Source organism: Protopterus annectens, chromosome 7.part0 (genome assembly GCF_019279795.1).
Source record: "Protopterus annectens isolate FY-2018-M chromosome 7.part0, PAN1.0, whole genome shotgun sequence".
NCBI lineage: Eukaryota > Metazoa > Chordata > Ceratodontiformes > Protopteridae > Protopterus > Protopterus annectens.
Genome location: NC_056739.1, coordinates 1,499,282,052 through 1,499,305,439, shown reverse-complemented (window position 1 = coordinate 1,499,305,439; position 23,388 = coordinate 1,499,282,052). Strand labels below are relative to the sequence as shown.

Sequence of the window (23,388 nt, the reverse complement as noted above, 5' to 3'; positions counted from 1 at the left end):
ACCACCTCTTGCATCCATTTGTATTTGGTCAATAGCTTTAAAAGTAAATGTATGCCCTCCAGTTACCTGGAAATGTCTTGCCAAGGCATTATCAATTTTATTCTTATCCATGGCATACACATGCTCATAGATTCTGTCATGCAGTCTGCGTTCGGTTTTGCCTACGTAGAATGCTGTGCAAAATCAACAGTTAGCTAAGTATACCACAAACCTGGAATTGCAAGTTAACTTAAATTTAAGTTGATATTTCTTGTCATTAATAATAAATGTCTTTCTTGTATCAATCAGGCTACAAAATCTACATGTACCGCAAGGTGACATGCCAGCTTTATTATTCACACCAGGAATGTGTTTACTATTTAACAAATCCTTGAGGTTGCATCCTCTTCTGAACACTATGTTAGGTGAATGGCCTAACTTCCCTAACAAGAATTTATCATTACTAATTAATTCCCAATTTCTAATTAAAATAAGGGAAATTGCTGAACTATCCAGGCTGAAAGTAGTAATAAAACTAGACTTGTAATTTGGTGGTGAGCTTGCTTGTAGCGATGTGTTATGTGTAGGTCATGAATTTATTGTATTAAAAAGTTCATCTTGGACAATCAAAACTCTGCCCTCATTGTGTAAAATAGGAGAAATAACTCCATTCTTTCTTTTATATTGAACTTCCTAAACCACTTCATTGATTAAATCAATAGGGTAGCCACATTTCACAAACATATCGCTAAGAAATGTGCATTCAGCGATAAACTCAGACTCAAGAGATACCATTCTTGCTGCTCTTATTAATTGTTCTTTAACAATAGAGCGCTTCTGTGAAAATGGATGAGCACTAGAGAAATGCAAGAACGAATTGCAATAAGTCTTTTTCCTAAAAATTTTAGAGACCATCCTAGAATTATCCATATCCTTTGTCAATTTAATATCAAGATAATCAATTGAAACAGTACTGTAATTAAAAGTGAACTCAAGGAATTCTGAGAATGAGAATGGGCTCTCTGTAAAATTGTTGTATTTTACTTACATATTTTTTTAAGTACCATTTTATTTTTTAATACATTTTTGATGTAAAATAGTTCCTCCATGTAATGTTTCATACTTGCTGCAGTATATGTTAATACTGTTGGAGGAAGCATTTTACATCCAAAATATAACACTTTAAAAATCCAGGTATTTACTTTGTATTTTTGGTCCCTTACGTAAAAAAATGTTTGGTTTATTCCCAGTCATTAGAGGCAAAAGTTACTAAATGACACATTTGAGTTTCACAGTTTTATTTCCTTCAGAAAACTCATGCTAACACAAATCCCTTTAAGTAACTTTGTAATTGCATAAGAGCAATAATTAAAATCTGTTCTTATTTTTGAGGGTTTGCTCTCCTTTATTTTAGACTTTATCCAGATTTCTTCAGCTGAAGTGTCCAGAAGTATACACACATCTTTGCTGCTGCCAGTGGTAGATCTCACACTCACCTCTGCTTCAGAAAATGCATGCTAACGCAAATCATTTAAAATATGTTCCTGTTTTGAGCCTTTGCCCCATTTATTTTAGGCTTATCCAGATACCTTGATCTAAGAGCATACCTCTCAACTGTACATATTTTTGCAGAATGTCCACATTTTTGCCTCATATGTTCGGCCTGTTCCTCATAAAAAATGTGTGTTTTGACAAACCCCTACATGATACAAAGCTTAAAGTCACTAAATAATGACATGCATTTGGGTTTGAGAGTTTATATCCTTCAGAAAATACATGGTAACATAAATCTTGTTCTTCTAGAAATTTTCTAACAAAAGCAATATTTAAAATGTGTTCCTATTTCTTAGCATTTACCCCCCACCCCCACCCCCATTATGTCAGGCTTTGTCCAGATTTATTGTGCTAAGAGGTTGACAGGTATGTCTAATAGGTAGGTACGTAAAACTTCTGCTGCTGCTACCAGGGGATCATTCTCCTTCACTTTCTCTGTCACACACACTACCAGGGCATCGTTCAGTCACTTTCACACTTCAGTTTCTCACCACACACACACACACACACACACACACACACACACACACACACACACACACACACACACACACACACAGAGTCTCTATGCTTTCATGCATGCATTCACTCACACATGCAGACAGAAATATACACACTTTTCTGTTTTGCTCAATCAATCGCTCTCTCTCTCTTACTCTCATAAACACATACACTCTCACACATGCTTTATTTTAATTTTTTTCTTTTTTTATTTTACACTCACTAAACAGCAAAACTGCTGCTTAGCAAGTGTAAAATAATGGCTTGCTAGCTCTTTCACTGACATACATGCATACACTCAAACACAGACATAAACACACATGCACAATCCTTTTTTTTAGTTGTCTTCTTTTTTTTCATATTTTACACTCAGTAAACTGTAAAAACGCTGCTTAGTGAGCATAAAATTATGGCGGCTATTCCGTTTTCTCAGTCTGAGCTCCACTGCGGCTTGATATGCTGCCATAAAGCTGCAGACATGTATTTCAGCAGGCATTACTTGTACATTAATACCCTGCTAGAGAACGTTCATTCTCCATTCAGGATAATGATGTACAGTTTGCCCATTATCTAAGGTTTATAAACCATCTCCTCCCATGATGACAAATACAGACTCCAACTGGAAAGGCAGTAGAAACTAAGCCAATTACTGAAGTCAATCATCTTTTGTTCATTCTGTGGCTTCATTCTTGGTGAAGGTGAAATGCTGTTCAGTGTAAGGCTCATACCTGCCTGAGATACATTCAGATCAATAATGTTTATTTTCACATACTATAGGGAGGTAGATTTTGGGTCATTAACACAGACATGGACTATGACAGAATCCTACAGGTACTTGTGGTGTAGTGACTTGAATGCATGTGCAACTCAGCAGAAACTGGATCCAGATAAGCAATTAACGTTATCTTCTCCATGTTAAGTCTGGTGAGTGCAGCATCTGTGTCTCATACAATGGAGTCTCCTATGACAAGATTCTTGGGTAATATGTTTGCTTGCCTTATGGGCTTTGCTCTTGGGGCCCCACTGGGTGTAGATATATGTGCGGTGTTTGATATTACTTCTGGTGAATGCTCTAGAGATTGCAGAGGATAGGTGTTGCCGTTTATAGGCTAAGGAGGTCTTTGAGGTTTGGGAAGACTGTTTAGTGCCTCAGCTTAAGTTAGTCTATGTGTGTGTGATGGAATCTTTGTGTGGTGGATGTGGTGTATGTGTTCTTGACAACCTTGTTTGTATGCAATATTTTGCCTCCAATAAAATTGTGTATGTGCATCTTTTGCATACTAGGTTTGTTTCTTTATGGATTAAATGGTTGTCAGTGAACATGAGACAATTTCTATCATCATTACTCCATTCATTTTTATTTATTTATTTATTTTCCCCATTCCATTTTAATCAATTCCTTTAGTACTTGAAAGTATAGGCTATCACCCTTCCTACAGCTCATGTAAATATGCAGCCCATGTAGTTCTCTTTTCTTCCTTTTTAAATTGATTGTGCATATTCCCTAATTCTCTCATGAAGTATTCACTCCATTATACCTACTTAAAATTGTAGGTAAGCATGCATTGCAACATATACATGATAAGAGCTTACAATCAGCTCATTTATTAAAATACTATTTTACTTCCATTTGATGATGTTTAAAAACATTAGTTTCTTTTACATATTCACAAATAATGCAGACATCACATTTAAGTGTGCCTCTGCTTCTTCTTTTTCTATTTAAATGCATGCTTTCTAGTACTGGAAAACTGGGGTGGTGATGTCAGATTTAGTCTTTTACAATTGGAAATTAAATAGAAATTGCATTTAGACATGTACAATTTAAACAAGTCCTGACCTAGAATTCTGAAAGGATTTTCATGAGTGGGAAGTCAACGTGAATGGCTTTCCCCCTCAACGTACCCCTCTGTAATTCACAGAAATCACTACCATAGGTGTTTCTTACTAGAGAGAGCATCAGCTAAGAGGGAAGTCTTGTTGGCTAAGCCACATGGTAATGAGGCAATTGAGGGAGCAGCTAATACTGATTAGCAATGTACTCTCCTAGATAGAAACGTCTGCAACATCTGCAACTCCATTGTCATTCAGACAATCTTTTGACTGCATACATTTCTGTGAGTAAAGTAAAAATTTTACACCCTCAAAAGATAGGGGTTACCCAGTGACTCCAATGGAAGAAGTCATCCTGCAGTTAACATCAGCAAGGTTCTGAAAAGACATGGGGTTGGAATGGAGGGTGTATTAGTGTGTGTGTATGAGTGTATGGAAGGGTGTGTGTCTGCTTGCCTGGGTGGTCTTAATAGGAGAGGAGATTAGGAATGTAACAGTGAATGTTCATATGTATGTGTGAGTATGTGTGTATGTGTGTGTGTGTGTGTGTCTGAATATGTGTGTGTGACTGTAGGGAGGGGATGCCTAAACACTACCACTAGCACAGGAGTGACAGATCTACTGGAAAAAAGTGCAATTCAGAGATATGCTAATGAGCCAATAATGAAGTATTCCTCACTGAGGTCATAGATGTCTCCAAATTACACTTTTGCATAAAATCAACCTATTCGTTGCAGTCAATTTTCATGAGAAATATTTTTCTTTCTGAATCCTAGAGCCGATTTTCTATTAATAATATACTCTGTGTGAGTGTAATTTTACTATACATATGTTTTTGTATATATACAAATGTACAGAATTTGACTGGTGTACAGTAGTTACATGTAATTGAGTGGATGTTTGCAACAGAATTGTTATTACTTTTTATACTGGTGTGAGGGAAAAAATGTGTTCTAAAACATTTGCCAAATAAAGCATCTTTGCAGTATAAATCACAGTGGCAGGACTTGTTCCTTGTTAGATTTTAGATTTTACAGTTTCAAGTCAGTTTTAAATATTTTTTCTTATTTGGTTAATGACAATATTAAGTAACCAACATGTTTCCTTTTTAAAAGATGTTCAGGCATGTTTCATGAAGTTATTTTTTCCTACTCCCTCTTCTTAAACACAATATTTATAACTATATAGTTTAAATTCTGCTGCAGTTATTTGCCCTTAGAATATAACTATTAGTGCTGCCTTCAATAATACAAGACAGAGGTAATAATGCCAGCTATATGCATTATCAGCAGTAGTATGCACATATGATAAAAAGTTCTTAACAGTGCACATTAAATAATAAACAGTGTAACGTCCCTTCTCTGGGCCAGTAATCAAGGAGCTTGAATCATCACCACTGACACTGGAGAGAGAGAGATGTTCATTTGGAACAAAATGGATACACCCAATATTTCCAGATGCAGCTCTCTGCATCAAGCACAATTTCCCTTAAGAGCACACAGGGAATACACTCAGTCTGGGGTCTGGGATTCTCTATCTATCTCCCCTACAGGTCCCCAATAAGACTCCCCACTGGCACAGCTATAGAGCTGAGACCTCAGCTGAGTGCCCAAGCCAAGTTCTCCACCACTCTCTTAGTGAAACCAGGGTTTCGTGCCCCTCCTCCAAGCAGGCAGACACACACACACACACACACTCACACACACACACACACACACACACACACACACACACACACACACACACACACACACACCTGGGAAAGGCTGGCACGGATATACTAGCTATTCCCCCTTCTGCCCAGACCATAAGGTAGTTACACCGCCATCAGACACTCCAATGCTGGCTACTCTAAGGCTCTTGCAAGGGTACCCAATTATGCTGACTGAAATTAATATTAATACAAATGATAGTGTTTGGCCAATGTGGTAAGGTTTTCAGAAGTGGCTATAGTGTCACAAAATAGATATAAGTCCTCCCAATGTTTACCAGCCACAATGAAAAGTTTAAATGAATTTAATAGCAAATAATAAAAGAACATGAAAATACCAAATATTTATTTACAATAAACACCAATGTTTCAATCACAGGAAATATTAAAATAACACAGATGAATATATTTACACAGATACAGAAAAACAGTGCTTAACTAATCTCACTATATTTTCCTGTCTGATCTAAAGAATTACTATTCCCTGGTTGACTTATGAGAGCAAGGCAAGATAAAATAGGTGAGGGATACTTCCTTGTCAGGTTACAAAAACAGACTGCTCTCAGACTTCATTCTCAGCTAGTATTAAAACATTTAGTGATGGATTACAGAATGACATTGTATACACCAAAAAGCAGACAGCACCAACTGGAAAGGAAGTTTAATACATGAAACCACAGTCCAATAGCCTTTCACAAATTTTGAACATAAAAGAGAAATCATGGATTGTGAGACTGGGTAGATTATAATTTCATTACTCTTGATTGTTTAACTGAGGTTTATGACATCATATAAAATGAGTTGACTACAGTTAGCGTTATACATTAAGAAAGACTATTGGGCCAAAACCAGTTTGTTGACTGTGGTTTCATGCATTAAACTTCCTTTCCAGTTGGTGCTGGCTGTTTTTTGGTGTGTACATTGAGTACTTTGAGCATTTGCACCTGCCATCTGTGCAGATTCCTTGTGGTTGCTTACAGAATGACATCATATACATTTGGTCATCTGACTTCTGGTTCCCATGCACCCCCCCCCCCCCATATGTGTCAATAATACACAGGGAGGGAGCACTGCTATGATCTGCTGCAGCTCCTGGAAGTCATAAAAGAATTTCAAACCTCACCCTACTAGAGTAGCAATTAGTTCACCCCGAAGACAATGCAGAAAGCTTCCTAGTACAGACTTTTTGTCTCTGGCTGCACTGAGAACTGTAAGACACAATCTTTATGGCCTAAGCTAAGTAATTTAATTTCTCACTATTTTTCAAAGTCAGATGGATTGAGATTAACCTCTTCTCTTCCAGTATCCTCTTTTACAATATATACATTTTAACAGTTACAATAACACATGTACATTTCTTTTTCTGTCAACAGGACACACTGTTGATACATTTTTAACACAAGCAATTTTACAAATATATTTTCAACACAAGCATCTGTAAAAATCAGTTTGATATTCAAATAACATATAATTCTTTACTAAATTCCAGCTAGCCTGCTGGCATACATTACACATCCACTGCCCTTCTTCTCTTGGCATAGCAGGCCTCACATTGTCACAAACAGCAGTGCTTAAACATCCTACACAACCTATTTTTCATTCAAAAGTAAGCAACTTATAAATATCTTTAAGACAAAATGCAATCATTTCTAAATATAAGTTTCACTGTTTAACATGCAGTGAGTGCACTAAATATGGAACATGTTTAGTTTGGAAGAAACTCCCAATCTCTATTAGAAACATCCCAAATATACACCAAATCAAAAAGCAACTAAAACTTTTTCTCTTAAGCTCATGGACCTGCCCTTGCCAGGAACCTACATGAATACTCCCATCTTTCCATCCTTTTCTCTCTACCTTTACCTCATTTCTCTTCCTCTCTAATAACTTTACAGCTACTTTTCTATGAATCTTTCTTCCTCACAATTTCAAATGGCTTTTACTCATGTCATAATGTGACTTCTATATTATGCACTACAACTATTAACAATGTAATTCTGTATATTGCTTATCTATTTTTGTAGTTACTGACAGTATTATAGTTCATTGGCTCTAAGTTGCCTTTATATTGTACAGCTCAGGCCTCATCTGTAAAAACATATTGAGCATATTTGACATTGCCAGGTTTTATTAATTTCATATCATTGTACCTGTTTGTTGAAACTGGATTTTCTGCTTAACTTCTTTGTGCATATACCATGTTTTACTTTTTATTTTTTTTTTTGTATGACTTAAATTATATTCTTTATGTTCTATGAATATTTGAATCTAATTTCCTGGAGCTTTTCTCCTCGATCTCCACCAAAAATGGGCTTCTACATCAGTTGGACCAACCATGTTAACAAATGCCAAATTAATAAATAAACATGCAGGCTGCATATACATGACCTTTATGTCCAATATTTACTAAAATACATCATACATAACAAAACATACACTGCACACATTGTGCACAAGCTGTCCACAGTGCACACAGTAACTCACTTTACAGTTCACATTTATAATGCTTTCCTTTTCACATAACCAGTAAATAATGCCTGGGCACTGGTGAGGTTGGTTTGGAAGGAAGTGAAGTAACAAGGCTTGCCTGTTCAGCTTGTCTTACGAGGTAGGAAAGGCATCCTTCTTTGAAGACACAGAGAACATCAATATACCTCCAAATACCTGCCAGGATGCATCTACAGACAAGGTAAGCAGTGCCATTACATGGTTAAATCACTTCCAAGAGTGAGTGAGTGAAACATTCTCACTGTGCCCACTGGAAGCTTATACCTTTGATGTCTGTAAAGTTATGTGGGAATAGGATTTGCAGTTAAAATTCTATGATGGTTGCTGCATGGTAGCTAGACAGCAGCCTTCTCTGACACTAAGGGACAAAAAAAAAGATTACTGTGATAGTCCAAATAGATTTTAGGAGGCAGGGTAAAAATGTTATAAAATAAATAAATAAATAAATAAATAAATAAATAAATGCATACTTACTAAAATACATAAATGCACTTTCCATGGAGGTCTACTTTTCCCATATTCCAGCATATAACCCCATTACCTATAGTTGTCAAACTGACTTATACTTTGAATTCTATTGTTGCCCTTCTCAGTACACATATTCCTTCTGCCACGTTCAATAAAATAAACTGATAAAACTGGATAGCTATAAACTAGCTGCAATAAGTTCTATCACAGCACAACATTAAGACAAAATTATTGTCTTAAGTGACCTACCTGTATAATATGTTTTTATTTATGTGATTTGCCCCCTTGTTTACATTTTCCTTCACTGTGTCAGATATTTCAAAATCCATCTTACTGTCATTCTTTACTCTCAGCGAATCCATAGAACATAAAAACTGTAATCACTGTTATCAATCTCCTTAGAGTTAGCCCGCTGCAGGCAAATAATAACAGGTATCATCCAATGAATGTATCCCTCACTTTAATGATCCTTTTACTGAAAATAAAGCCTGGCTCAGCTACTTTTTTCTGTTGTGTGACATTTATGTGCTATTTAGCCTTAAAAGGGTACAGCATGACTGGTTTGTTTAAGATCTAGTGCCTTGTTTACAAAATGATTTCATTGGCTCTTATATGCTTTTTACAGCTTGTTCTCCATAACATGTTAGAAAGTTTGGCAGAGAAATTTCAGTAGGGTATAATGTTAGCAGGTCAACCTTCCTTCCTTCCCAATTGAGCCATTAGACAAACATTTACATGATCAAGTATTATATAAACTACTGTTGAATAGGAAGAGTAGTTTTTCTGGGATACCTATATACATGCGTGTTAATGTGTGCTGTAAGTCCTTGTTAGCAGTGTCATTGTTTCAACAAGTAACACATTTGCCTTTGGTACTAGAAGATCAGAAGGCTGTGGGTTCTACACCCATAACAGGTAAATGGATTCATTTCCCAATACTGATGCTGCAGTGCTACACTTCTGAGTGAGCAATCCTTCAGACAGATGGTAAAGTGAGGTTCCATCTAACTTTAAGTTCAGTCAAGAATAACTTTAATTACTTTGCTTACATGTTTATATCATATTCTCTATGTTGTAATCGTCACCACAAATGTGTGATCTGAAGTATTAAACTTCTACTTATCTCTTTTAGCATTTATTTTATAAAATGTGTTTTTTTTCTTATACTTGCAAACTTTCATCATATGCCCACATTTACCACATGTACTATGTTATTCCTGTGGAAATCTGAATTTGCAGTCAACAGCTGTTGTAATACTTCCCAAAGCACTAGTAGCATGCAGTAACAATGATATACTCCTTGCCACTGGCACACACCATTTAAGTCTCTGTTCTTGTACAATGCTATATGTCACTGCTGTCTATCTTGTAGAGCTAGTAAAAGTTTATTCACAGCTTTCTCTACTAAAGCAATGATTAATAAATGTTCATGTTAAAATAGCCTCTAAGAACATTTCTGTGTAAATATGATACACTGATTTTTTACACAGTACTCCCATTCAAGCTTTGCAGTAATGACTCAATTATAACTTGAATCTGGAACTATTTTATCAATGCAGCCAAATACACTCACAATTATTCCATAAGCTTCCTTGCATGAAAATCAAACTTAAATCTTTGAACTTTCTGGCTATAATCGGAATTAAAGTTAGTTCTTAGAAGCTGCTTATTTATTTATTTAACATTTGTTAACTGGGAAAGTCTGACTTGGAATTAAGCCAATTTTCAGCGGAGGCCCAGGGAGAAATGCCCCAGATGCATGTCTTTATAACATGGGAGAAAACCAGAGTACACAGAGGAAACCCACATGAACATAGGGAAGACATGCAGACTCCACACAGAAGGCACCCCAGCCAGGAATCAAACCAGAGAACCTCTTGCTGTGAGGCAACAATGCTACTGTTGCACCACAGCACCATCTCAGAACTTAGGGGGTTTCTTTTTAGGAATGGGTACTGCAGCCCCCTTTGTACACTGATGACATTGCTCTTTTTTTTCCATTTTCATTCCCAGTACAAGAGAAAAAAAAATTAGTACTTTATAATAATATTCCCATGACTGGATTCTCCATCAAATGCAGTTTAAGTATCTAGAGTTCCCATTTTCTATTTGCCCTCATCTTTCAATTGTCTTATGTGCCCATGAAGTCCACTTCTCAGAAAAACAGGTGTTAGATCTTGGACAGAAATTCAAGAGCATCCAAACTTTTAAAAGGACTTTACAATGTGGTTCATATACAGAGGTATTAACATTAGCAACAAAAAAAATGGACTGAAACCTCTCTGTAAACAAGAACATCAGAAAATATGCAGTTTATGTTATATCTTTAAAATCCATATACCACCTGCTGTAATTTTCAAAAACTGTTGGACAGTAATGTACCACTAAGAATATATAAGATACTAGGCAACAATGGACAGTGCTAGACAGTTCTAAGGCATTCTAAGACCAATTCTGGATGCAGAAGGCAGTATGACCAACAAAAGATAAAGCATAATCCAATACTGCCCACTCTGAATATTGACTTATTATTCTTAGAAAGTAGACTAATTTTATATAATTGTTTAATAACAGTATTTTTTTTCTCTTATGTCATTTTTGTATTGTTGAAGTTAAATTCATACCTCAATGAAAAAGTTGAGCATACTGAAATGCTTCCCCTATATTTAATCAAATATAATATGTATGCATGCATGTGAAATGTTATTGATTTTTTTATGCATATATGAAATTATCACTTGACAAAACATGTACTATATAACACAGCTTTATTATTTTTCAAAACTCTTAAGTTAAACTACTCTAGATATGACTTATGATTTAAGAAATTAAGAAAATAGCTTACAAAATGTGGTAACCCAAAGAAACTAATTTGTTTGTTCTGCTTCATGTTTTTCTTTTCCTTTTGAGGAACTGTCCTTTGCTGCAAGTGTTAACCTGGTATGAGGGAAGAAACAGCTGGAGAGAATATTAAAAGATATTCTCATACTTCGGTTCAGAGCCACACTTTACGGATTGCTGTGCTGTTATAGTCTGGTGCACTAAACATGTATGTCTTTTGCTAGCTAATCAGTCTCATTACCTCACTCCCTACTGTGCTGGCAATTTTACTTTCCTGGACAGAACAGGTGCATTTCTGGGTCATAAGACCAGTATGAACCAAGGAAGCTCTAATGATACTTTATTACAGCTGCAGTCCTTGCAGTTTCTGCAGCTGATACATAATAATTGTGACTTTGCCTGCCAGGGTTTGTAACATAGTCACTGAATTTAGTCATGTCCTAAGTAGAAGGGTCTGAAGATTTCCAAGATGACTTATATTTTTGCCTGTTACAATATGCTGTTGATAGTGTTGCTGGGGAGCTAAGTAGTGACTGACTGACACAGATATGTGAGCACTGGCAAGGGGCACATACTAGAATAGAAGGTTAGTATTATCAGTACCAAAGACTTTATAGTGAGAAGAGGAAGAATGAAAATCAGTTACTGTAGAGAGAACAATTCAAACAGCTTGTATATTGTCATGAGGAAAAAAGGGTTAGTGCATTAGTTGGGGGGGGGGGGGCTACTGAAAGGAAAGAGTTCAGTTAAAGTAAGCCTAAGACCAGATCTTCAACATTTTGAGCAATCAAGGAAATATATTTTATAACTTGTTAAAACACTGGTAGGTAAGCATTTGTTTTTAAAAAATGTATTTTTTTTGTTACAAAATACTTCTTGAAATAGCAAACTCCTGAAATATATTTTGTGATGGCACTTATATTCACTGCAATAATACTGTCGCTTACCTTTTTTTCCAAGATGCTATCACTGTTAATGCACCTCTTTAAAATACTGAATAAGCAATTGGGTATCTTTTGTTTCTGATCTCATTTTCAAACTCACCATACTACATAGTCAATCAAAACAAATTTTTCTAAACATGCTAACCATATTTTTTTGGAATATGTATCTCATGGTGCATATATTTTCTGCTGTTCCCAAGTTATCCTCTACCATAATTTTTGCAAAAAAAAAATGGAGATGAATATAATTTTGGCAAAATGAACACAGTACTAGCAAACGAGGTCAAAAAGTTCCAGAAGATGCAATTAGTAGATCCAGAACCAGAGAAAATAGTAGGGGGAAATGAATGAAGAAAAATCCAGCATGGATATCTAATATACAGCCTTTAATCAAGCATCAAATGCATTGACACAAATGCTTTCAAGAGGGTATTAAAAGTAACTTAGCACCACCTCCAGAGCTAGTTACGAAAACAAAATCACCACTGATTCTAAAGACAACCACAAAGCATTCTATAGCCATGTCAAGAATCTCAATGGCAACACTCAGATCTGCTCTGAGTTACAGCACAATGGCACTAAATATACAGAACCAACTGATATTGCCAACATCCTGGCAGATAGGTTCAGTGCTAACTTTACCCCTCTCTCATCCCCTAAAGGGCCTATCTCTATACCACAATAATTCAAAGTACCTGTAATCATGGCTGCACAGGTAAAAAACACACTCTCCAAAGCCAAGAACACAGCATCCATGGGACCTGACAACATCCCAGGCTGCATTCTACATGAACTACAGAACGAACTGGCACCCCACCTACGTACTATGTTCAATCATAGCCTCACCTCAGGCTTTGTGCCCACTTAATGTTGCACAGCAACGGTTATCCCACTCCACAAAGGGGGAGCCACCATGGACCCTGGGAACTACTACCCCATTAGCCTGATGAGCCTGGTCTGCAAGGCTATGGAGCGTATCATCATGAAACTTATAAACAATGACATTAGTAATCTCCAAACTCTGGACCCTACCCAGTTCAGGTTTGTAAAAGGCAGTTCATGTCTCCTAAACCTGATAGACTTCTTTGAAGCGGTCACTAAAGCCATAGATGAGGGTAAGGTGGTTCACACAGCCTATCTAGATTTTGCTGACACCATCCTCAGGATTATAGACAAACTGCTACTCAAAACTATAAAAACCCTATGTACAAGATGGGATGGGTTGTGGCCTCAAACTGACTCACTGACAAAACCTGTGAAAAGTACAGCAGACTCTACCAACCACCAGTGACTAGTGGAGTACAGTACCACAGGGTTCAGTCTTAGGTCTCCTGTTTGGTATTTACTTCTCTGAAGTACAGGCTAGCACAGAAGGTCTAGCCATAATCAAAACTCCTAATGATGTGGGACATCTACAAAAGGGCCTCACTGAGACAGATGCCTGGTGTCAAAGCCATGGCCTCAAGCTCAATGCCAAACAGTGCATTGTTATCCCTGTTGGTAAAGTGTCATAAGAGACCTTGGGACACAGGTGGACAGCAGTCTCTTCTTTGATAATCAAACACCTCATCACAAAGGTTTCTCATCCAGGAAAAAGAGGTCATTGTTCCATCAGTCATTAGACCCATTATACAGTACAACACCCTTTTGGTATGTACCTCACAAGACATCTACAACAATTGGAAAGGCACAAGAAAAATACAAAACACAGGATTACCAGTCTCAAACAGATGCCCTACACAGACCATCTCAAAGAGACAATCTCTGCCTAACATACAAAGCTATGTCAAACCCAGAGCTGTTGGACATGCATTAAAGAAATCCCAATCCCCCCGAAGCTACGCCTAGGGACCAAAACCTTCCTCACACAATAAACAGAACATGCTGAGGGATAGATTCCTGTCCCAGATACTCTGGAACAAACTACCTATCTATATCAAACAAAGCTCCTCATTAGCACTCTTCAAGAAAAATCTTGATGATTGGATGGGAGATAAGAAATTCACCCCGGGGATCACTTCTGTGCCTCTGCTTGACAGGGGAACAGGAAATATATTTAATCCAATGACATTTCTACATGTAATGCTTTATTGATTTGTATGCATGTATGAAAATATTACTCATTTAAAAAAAACACATAAAAACAAGCATTTTTATAAAGAAGTCTTCAACCTAATCATGTCCTACTTTAGACATATTAACTCCATAGTCACTGAAGAGTGAAGGAAAGTGACATTAATTGACAGTTCACAGCCATTTGACATAGACAGCAACCCCATTAAATCTAGCATTAACAGAAAGCTTTTGCCTACCCAACAAATTTGACAAATAAAAATTGCCAAAAATAGGATAATTAAAGATGCTTTACAAGCAAAGGGAAAGATAAATTAATAAAGTGTTTAAACTAATCCTTTCATTTAAAGAGAAATTATACATAAAAACATTCAATTATATAAAACAATGAAAAATAGGCACAATAGCCATATTAGCTAACATTTTAATATTGTAAAATCCAGCAAACACACACCCAACCTACGGGGAGTAGAACCAGCAATAAAACACCAAAAGATACACAGATAAGTCGCATAAGCTCCTGGTTCCTACGTGGCAGTATAATCCAACTAACAGCAGTTAAATCAAAGTCACTGAGGACGCTAGAACTCTTTTCAGAGATGTAAAAGTATAAATCCTTTTATTCCACAAAAAGTAAGCGCTTTCGCCAAGAGGCTTCTTCAGACTAATACAAGCATCAATACTTTCTCAACATTTAAATAGTCAAGCTTGTAATTTCATTGGTTCAATGCTTGAGTCATACTATGTCATAATTAATACATTCAAAAAGCTGTTCTTAAGCTACTCGCATACATACATAAAAATAAAAAATATATATACATATATACATTTAAAAAGGTATATATAAAGAACATATATACACAGAAATACAAATTTGATTAAAAACCATGAATAAAAATAATATATTACTAAGTTCATATGTACACAATGAATATGAATATAGACTATGTAGTAACAACTTTATTCACCTTTTTAATTTCCTATTTCTTAAAATAGGCCTAATTGGTGTTTTTTCGTTCAGTCCAGGTGCTTGGTCAGCTTTGCACCTGATAATCCATTTTAATTCACATTCTAAGGTGTAGTTAATTATATCACCTCCTCTTGGATTGGCAAAAATCTTTTGTATAACACAAAACCTAAACTTGTGTGTAGGACCTAAACTTTTACAATCTGACCCTATTCTGATGTGGTAGATATGTTCTGACCTGTTAGTTTTTCCATATAAAAATGCAGGACATACTTCACAGCTAGCTAAATAAACCACATCTTTGCTACTACAATTTGTGTTGGTATTAAACTCAAAAGTTTGTTGTGTTATAGGGTGGACAAATATTGTGTTTTCATTAATATATATACAATAATTGCATTTCCCACAATGTAGTGTATTTTGATTGCCCTTACTCATCTCTGACCTTTGCTTAGCATTCTTGAGGTTAGGTTTATTCTTATAGTATACTCTAGGTTTAGGACCTACAACATGCTTGATGTTCTCATCTAACATTAGTATATCCCAATTACTAGCCATGATGTCTCTTAACTGTGCTGCATCTTTAGTGTAAAACATAGGGGCCCTAATTTCTCGTGTGGTTTCTACTAGACCAATGTCAGACACTACAGATCGTTCTGAGTAGTATGGTTTAGCTATAGTACTTCTGAGACCATTGACTTCTAGAATCCTCTTTTCCACTATCTCCGTGTTATACCCTCTTGTACTAAATTTATCTTGAAGGCCATCCAATTCATTCAAGTATCCATCGTAGGAGGGATTAAGTCTGGATTGCATACTACCCTATGCAGGAGTGTGTTTGCATCCCATTGCTCAATCTATTAATGCCTACATCTAAGTATGAAATATTGTTTCTCGAGAAATTTGAAGTAAACTTGAGAAATGTCGTGGAGTTGTTCATATGTTCTACTAATTCTAAGAGGGAGGCTATATCACCTAACCACACGAGAAAGAGGTCATCTACAAATCTTCTGTATAGACCTGCATGTCTTATAAACAGATCACAATTGTACAGGAGCTTTCAACATAAATATGTTGTTCATAAGAATGGTCTCAAGAAAAAGGGATATCAAATCAATTTTTTCATCTGAGAACTCTGAGTGATTCCTCATGTATTCTTGTACAAAATGAATACCCAAATCATTCGGGATTACAGTAAACAGACTAACTACGTCCAGAGTAGCTAACAAATAGGGTGTTGTGTCATTCTGACTACTCATGTATGCATAGAGATCAATCAAAAATTGTTTGCTGTCTCTCAATATGTATTTGTTAGCATCTACTAGAGGTCTTAAATGATACTCAGTAAAGATAGACAAAGGTTCAGTAATCCATCCTTGGCCTGCCACAATTGGTCTCATTGGTGGCCTAACTTGTGATTTATGGACCTTGGGCAGGCCCTGTATCAAAGGAATTAAAGGATTCTTAACCTTTAAATATTCATATAGTTCCTTTGTAATTAATAAGGACATGTATAAATCATCCAACATAAATAGAGTTCTAAACACTTTCTCCGAGACCATAGTGCAATCTATCCTGTCATAATATTTAGTATCATTTAACAATTCTAACATGATCGATGTGTATTCTTCTGTGTCCATGAGGACAATGGGGCCACCCTTGTCTGCAGGTCTGATAGTTAAAGTATGATCTTCACTAAGATCTCTTAATGCCTGTCTCTGTGCATATGTAAGGTTATTTTTATATCTAACACTTTTATTCTGTTGGAAATAATTGTGTATTTCATTCTCTAACTTCCTAGAGAAAACATCCAATGTGGGATGAAGCTGAGGAATATAAGTGCTGTTAGCACGAAAGATAGGTCCATTTGCATTTTCATTTGAATTCCCAAAATCCAACTTTAATTGCACATTCCTTACAAAAATTCTAGCATCTATAACTGAGTCAGCAACATTGCTTCTTCTGGTGGGGATAAAACTAAGTCCCTTATTCAGGACCTGTATCTCATGGTTTGTAAGATTTCTGCTAGATAAATTAACTATCAGTGATTCACATTTTCTTCAGTGTAAGTGCTGATCTATTTAACATATCAACAACTACTAATTCCCACTATTAGAGGTAGAACTGTTCATTTACAGTCGTATTACCATGTAAAATACCAGGTACAGATGCATCACTACATGAACTACCATCAACAGTGTTAGCAGAGTTATTTGAAATCACATTCAAGTTATTCCGTGACATATCACTAACATTCACAGTGTTTGTAGAATTAATGGAAGCCACATTCAAGCTATTCGTATTCTGACTGCTTAAACGCTGTCTAGGCCAAGTAAATACATTAGAACTTTTAAAGTCCCGAGTGTCTCTCAATATTTTACTCTCTCTATCAATGAGACGTTATCAATAACATTTTCAATCCTAATGTCTGTATTGGAACCTGGAAAAGTCATTCTTATATATTCATACTTTTTATTAACTTTGAGCCTTAGCTCAGTCTCTTCGTCAATGAGCAGCTTCATATAACTGAAGCTGAGGTTAATGTTAAGTTACTGCCATCTATACAACAAGTCAGGGACACTATTACCTGATGTAGGCATCTTTAACCTAAGAAGATCATTTTCCAATGAATCCAAGTTTTCAGCAAGTTTCAAAGCATTGCCATCAGTCATAGTCCAAGAGTAGGTTGTCTCTACCAGTGTTCAATGGTAATATGAACCAGCAATAAAACACCAAAGATATAAAGTGAGCAAGCTCCTGTTTCCTACATTGGTATAATCCAACTAACAGCAGTTAAATCAAAGTCACTGAGGGGGCTAGACTCTTTTCAGAGAGAGATGATGTATATAAATCCTTTTATTCCACAAAAAAAAGCTTTAAGCCAAGAGGCTTCTTCAGACTAATACAAGATGTCATACTAATAAAATACATAAAAAAAAAAATATAATATATACATATAAAAAAAAATATAATATAATATAACATATTATACAAGAGATACAAATTTGATTAAAAAACCATGAAAAAAAATAATATATTACTAAGTTCATATGTACACAATGAATATGAATATATTATATCACCTCCTCTTGGATTGGCAAAAATCTTTTGTATAACACAAAACCTAAACTTGTGTGTAGGACCTAAACCTAACCTCAAGCGATTGCTGTGCAATCCAAAGAATGCTAAGCAAAGGTCAGAGATGAGTAAGGGCAATCAAAATACACTACATTGTGGGAAATGCAATTATTGTATATATATTAATGAAAACACAATCTTTGTCCACCCTATAACACAACAAACTTTTGAGTTTAATACCAACACAAATTGTAGTAGCAAAGATGTGGTTTATTTAGCTAGCTGTGAAGTATGTCCTGCATTTTATATTGGAAAAACTAACAGGTCACTAAGGGAACGCGTTAGAGAACATATCTACCACATCAGAATAGGGTCAGATTTTAACGCGTTAGCGAAGCATTGTAAAAGTTTAGGTCCTACACACAAGTTTAGGTTTTGTGTTATACAAAAGATTTTTGCCAATCCAAGAGGAGGTGATATAATTAACTACACCTTAGAATGTGAATTAAAATGGATTATCAGGTGCAAAGCTGACCAAGCACCTGGACTGAACGAAAAAACACCAATTAGGCCTATTTTAAGAAATAGGAAATTAAAAAGGTGAATAAAGTTGTTACTACATAGTCTATATTCATATTCATTGTGTACATATGAACTTAGTAAAATATTATTTTTATTCATGGTTTTTAATCAAATTTGTATTTCTGTGTATATATGTCTTTTATATATACCTTTTTATATGTATATATATATATATATTTTTTATTTTTATGTATTTTAGCGAGTAGCTTAAGAACAGCTTTTTGAATGTATTAATTATGACATAGTATGATTCAAGCATTGAACCAATGAAATCACAAGCTTGACTATTTAAATGTTGAGAAAGTATTGATGCTTGTATTAGTCTGAAGAAGCCTCTTGGCGAAAGCGCTCACTTTTTGTGGAATAAAAGGATTTATACTTTTACATCTCTGAAAAGAGTTCTAGCGTCCTCAGTGACTTTGATTCAACTGCTGTTAGTTGGTTTATACTGCCACGTAGGAACCAGGAGCTTATGCGACTTAACATTTTAATATTAGTTTTCTCAATTCTGAATCTTGATTCAGTGTCTGTGGAATACAAATATTAATTATCAGAATAAATTTAATCCACATGATTTTTAAAAAACATTCAACATCAAGTCCTCATCATATAACATTGGACCCTCAAATACAAAACCTTCAAGAACCTACAAGGGAAAATGATGCTACTGTACAAGTGCTGTTGTTGAACTTATCTCAGTTTAGAATGAACATCATAAAGATGTTCCGTATCCAAATTTCAAGTAAAAATGCAGAGGATCTATATGCCACTTCTCCTAACAAAGATGTGAAATGTGCTTAACTGCATGTGCACACTTCCTTAGCTTTATGCTTAATATAATTAGTGTACATCTCAGAAACTGTAACTTTCATTTGCAGCAATGCCCTAATTGTTATCAAGGACTCTAGTGCAATTATGCTAGCATGCTTTAACACATATTCTTTCATACATGCAATGTAAGGATTGCAGTGTGCCATGTTGTTTCACACCCACCCCAAACAGCCTCCACTCAAGATTATGGAAAGAGAGTGTGATCCCCTTCTCACCTGCAAAATGAATCTACTGGACAACCATATGCCTTCCCAGGTTGTCAATCAATCTAAGGACACAGCGCAATAAGTAAGTGCCCTGCCTCTATGCAAGCCAGAAAGGTTTGCTTTTTATTCAGCGTCCATCTTCTTGCTCAATCACTCAAAAACCTTTATTTCTGGAAGTAAAAATTCATCAGAATTGTATATGACTACATTCACATGAGGTGTGAAAAACAGACATTGCAAAAGTGTATTGTTTTTCTTCAAACAAATTAAGTTAAGGATACAAAGTTTATGCTAAGGCATACTGTTCTCTGAAAAACAAGCTTACCAACTGACTGAATTAATCATGCAAAACAATTTAATAATAAATGAATGGTAACATAGAAGAGACTAAAGAAAAGGTAGAGTGGGACAATGACACAATGGTTACCATTGCTGCCTTACTTGGTACTTGGTATCAGTTCTTATCAGAGGAGATCTTCTCTGCGGAGTCTGCATGCCCTCCATGTGTCAGCATGGTTTCCTGCAGGGAGTTGCAGTATCCTTTCATATTTCAAAGACAGGGAGACGTGAACTAGTCTTCCTGCAAACTGTCCATGGTCTTGCATGCCAGGACTGTGTGTGTGTGTGTGTGTGTGTGTGTGTGTGTGTGTGTGTGTGTGTGTGTGTGTGTGTGTGTGTGTGTGTGTGTGTGTGTGTATGTGTGTGAGAGTCTGCATCTGTATGCATGCACATTTCTGTGCATCTGCATGTGCATGTATATTATAATAGATTTGCATCCAGTCCAAGATTAATTTCTAAACCTAGCACCCAACCTTTAAATGGCTAAAGCACAAGCAAATATTAGACAATAAATGTAATGAAACAGAAAAAAATAAATAAGGAGAAGCAAATTCCAATGTGAAGACCTTTTTACCTAGGCAGTCATGACTCCTCCTTTTACAAACATAATTTTGATATCTACTGAAAAGCAAAATATTAAAAGAAAAAATGGCACTCATAGGTTTAGTAGTGGCAAATTGTCATTCTTCAGATAATACGTATTTAGCATTCTTTATTTCTAGAACACTTATCTTACCTTTCCTGTAGATTTTGTTCCTTTCCAAATGCAAAAATAACAGATAGTCCAAGCAGCCAGAAGACATAGAGCAAGTTCCCATCGTAGATTTCCAATATGTTCAATTCCATCTGATATAGCTAGCACTCTTCGCCTGTAAAGCAAATAAAAAACAAAATGATCCACTAGAAACATTCATAAAAATAATTAAACAGATTCTGAATTTATAAAAGAAAAACAACTGGACGACACCATTTGTAATATATTTACAAACTGGAACTTTGAACACGGGTACAATAAATGTCTTAAAACCTACCAGCAAACAAGGTGCAACTCCAGTAAAATATGACAATATTATTTTTTTCTAGAGAATGTATATTTTTCATAGTACTTATTTTATACTTGCTGACTACCTTGTTTTTTTCATTCTGTTTTCTGAAGTTATTGAAATTCAGATCATTAAACACGATATAAAACATGAGTGATACTTTTTATACTCCCCTGTTCTCATTTCGTGATAATGAGATGATGAGAATCAGGCTGAATACGTTTTGACTGAAGGAATAAAAGAAGAACATTGCAAATATGACCATGACAGACCTCCAGGTCTAGGTTGGCTGATGTTAGTAACACTGAAATATTAACACTTCTCTTCAGTATTAAGGATGGGTGTTTCTTTACCCTTTTCAGTGTCCCTTTTCATTGCTTACCATATGTTAGGAGTTACATATGTTTATAAGTTTTTTGTTAAGGCTGCAGGGAAGTTTGTGTGAATTTTTCCTTGACCGAATTGTAACTGCAGTTGGAATACATTGTCATGAGTAAAGCAATGCTGCAAATGGGAGTTGGTGACAGCTTTGCTTTTTGACAGTTTTGACAGTGTCTGTATGTTCTCTATTGCTGTGTGACCATGGTCACAGTATATTCAAGTCTGGAGAAGTGAGTGTGAGGAAGAACCCTCACTTGAATGTACAGGGGGTTACCTCCCCTCTGGAAATACTTGTTCAGTTTATTATTTTGTGTGTGTGTGTGTGTGTGTGTGTGTGTGTGTGTGTGTGTGTGTGTGTGTGTGTGTGTGTGCGCGCGCGTGCGTGTGCGTGTGTGTGTGTGTGTGTGTGTGTGTGTTTGTGTGTGTCAGACTATTATCTCAGTACTGTGGAAGTTTGACATTTGTGTGTTTAATGTTTTGGCATAACTCATATATTCATTCTTCTTTTGTTTTATTTCAAGTATTCTGATCATGTCTACTATTGTGCCATCTAAGTGCACACTAATCAAGGAACCTTGTGATGTGAACCTGGAAAGCAACAAAAAGAAGAAATTGTCAAAGTTCTTTAGGTGAAGTCAATAAAGAACAGGAGTGGACAGAGATGAGCATAATATTTATTTATTTTATTTAACATTTGTTGACCGGGAAAGTCAAACTAGGACAGAGCTTATTTTCAGCAGAGGCCTGGGGAGAAACACTCCAAACACATCTTTGGAATGTGGAAGGAAACTGTGGTACCCAGAGTAATGCATGCAAATTCAGGGAGGACATGCAAACTCTGCACAAAATGTGCCCCAGCCGAGAATCAAACTGGAGAACCTCTTGCTGTTTGGCAATAACGTTAACCACTGCACCACTGTGCCACCCATATGAAATGTTTGTGAAGAAAGAAAGAAATACCTCATAAGATGCAGATATATAACAACCCAATAAATGTGTAAAATGCTATAGAATTTGCTGCCAGTAATTTTAATTACCCTAAGTAAAACCAGTAAAAAAATGAACCAGGGACAGAAGCAAATATAAGAATGATTGTTCTTATTTTGTAAATTAAAATATGCTAACTCCAGCAAATGTGTTCTGCACTGGTCTCCTAATGTTTTGTCAGATCTAAATCATACCAAAAATAGCACATAAAGTAAACATTTTACCTAGTATTTGCTACAAAACTGCTTACTGACAGCGGATTTGATGAAAGCATCAAAAACTAATATTTAAACCATAAGTCAATACATAAATAAACGGAAAGCACACTTAAGATCTACAAAGTTGTGTCATGTAAATAAGAACATCCATGCATATTAGTACATACTTTCTCCTTGTGAAAGTCACTGTGGAGCAAACTAAGCAGGGCAGGACAGAATTTCTTCTTCCCAGGAAAAGTCCCCAGTTCAGCCTTCAAAACCCTCATGTGTTTACAGGCAGCATGACAAAAATATTCTATCCAGCATGCTCTGGGTCTGTTAAGGAGCATCATTTTAGTGTAAAT

The 23,388-nt window shown here is 35.9% G+C and overlaps 1 protein-coding gene across 3 annotated transcripts in view; it reads right to left on the bottom strand.

Annotated features, from left to right (window-relative positions):
* Positions 1-23,388, bottom strand: part of SLC6A11 (solute carrier family 6 member 11) — a 1,657,595-nt gene that overhangs the window by 1,173,415 nt on the left and 460,792 nt on the right. For all 3 annotated transcript variants that reach the window (XM_044078040.1, XM_044078041.1, XM_044078039.1), the window contains exon 6: positions 21,152-21,284. In XM_044078040.1, the coding sequence (XP_043933975.1) occupies positions 21,152-21,284 (133 nt within the window). The remainder of the gene's footprint in view (positions 1-21,151; positions 21,285-23,388) is intronic.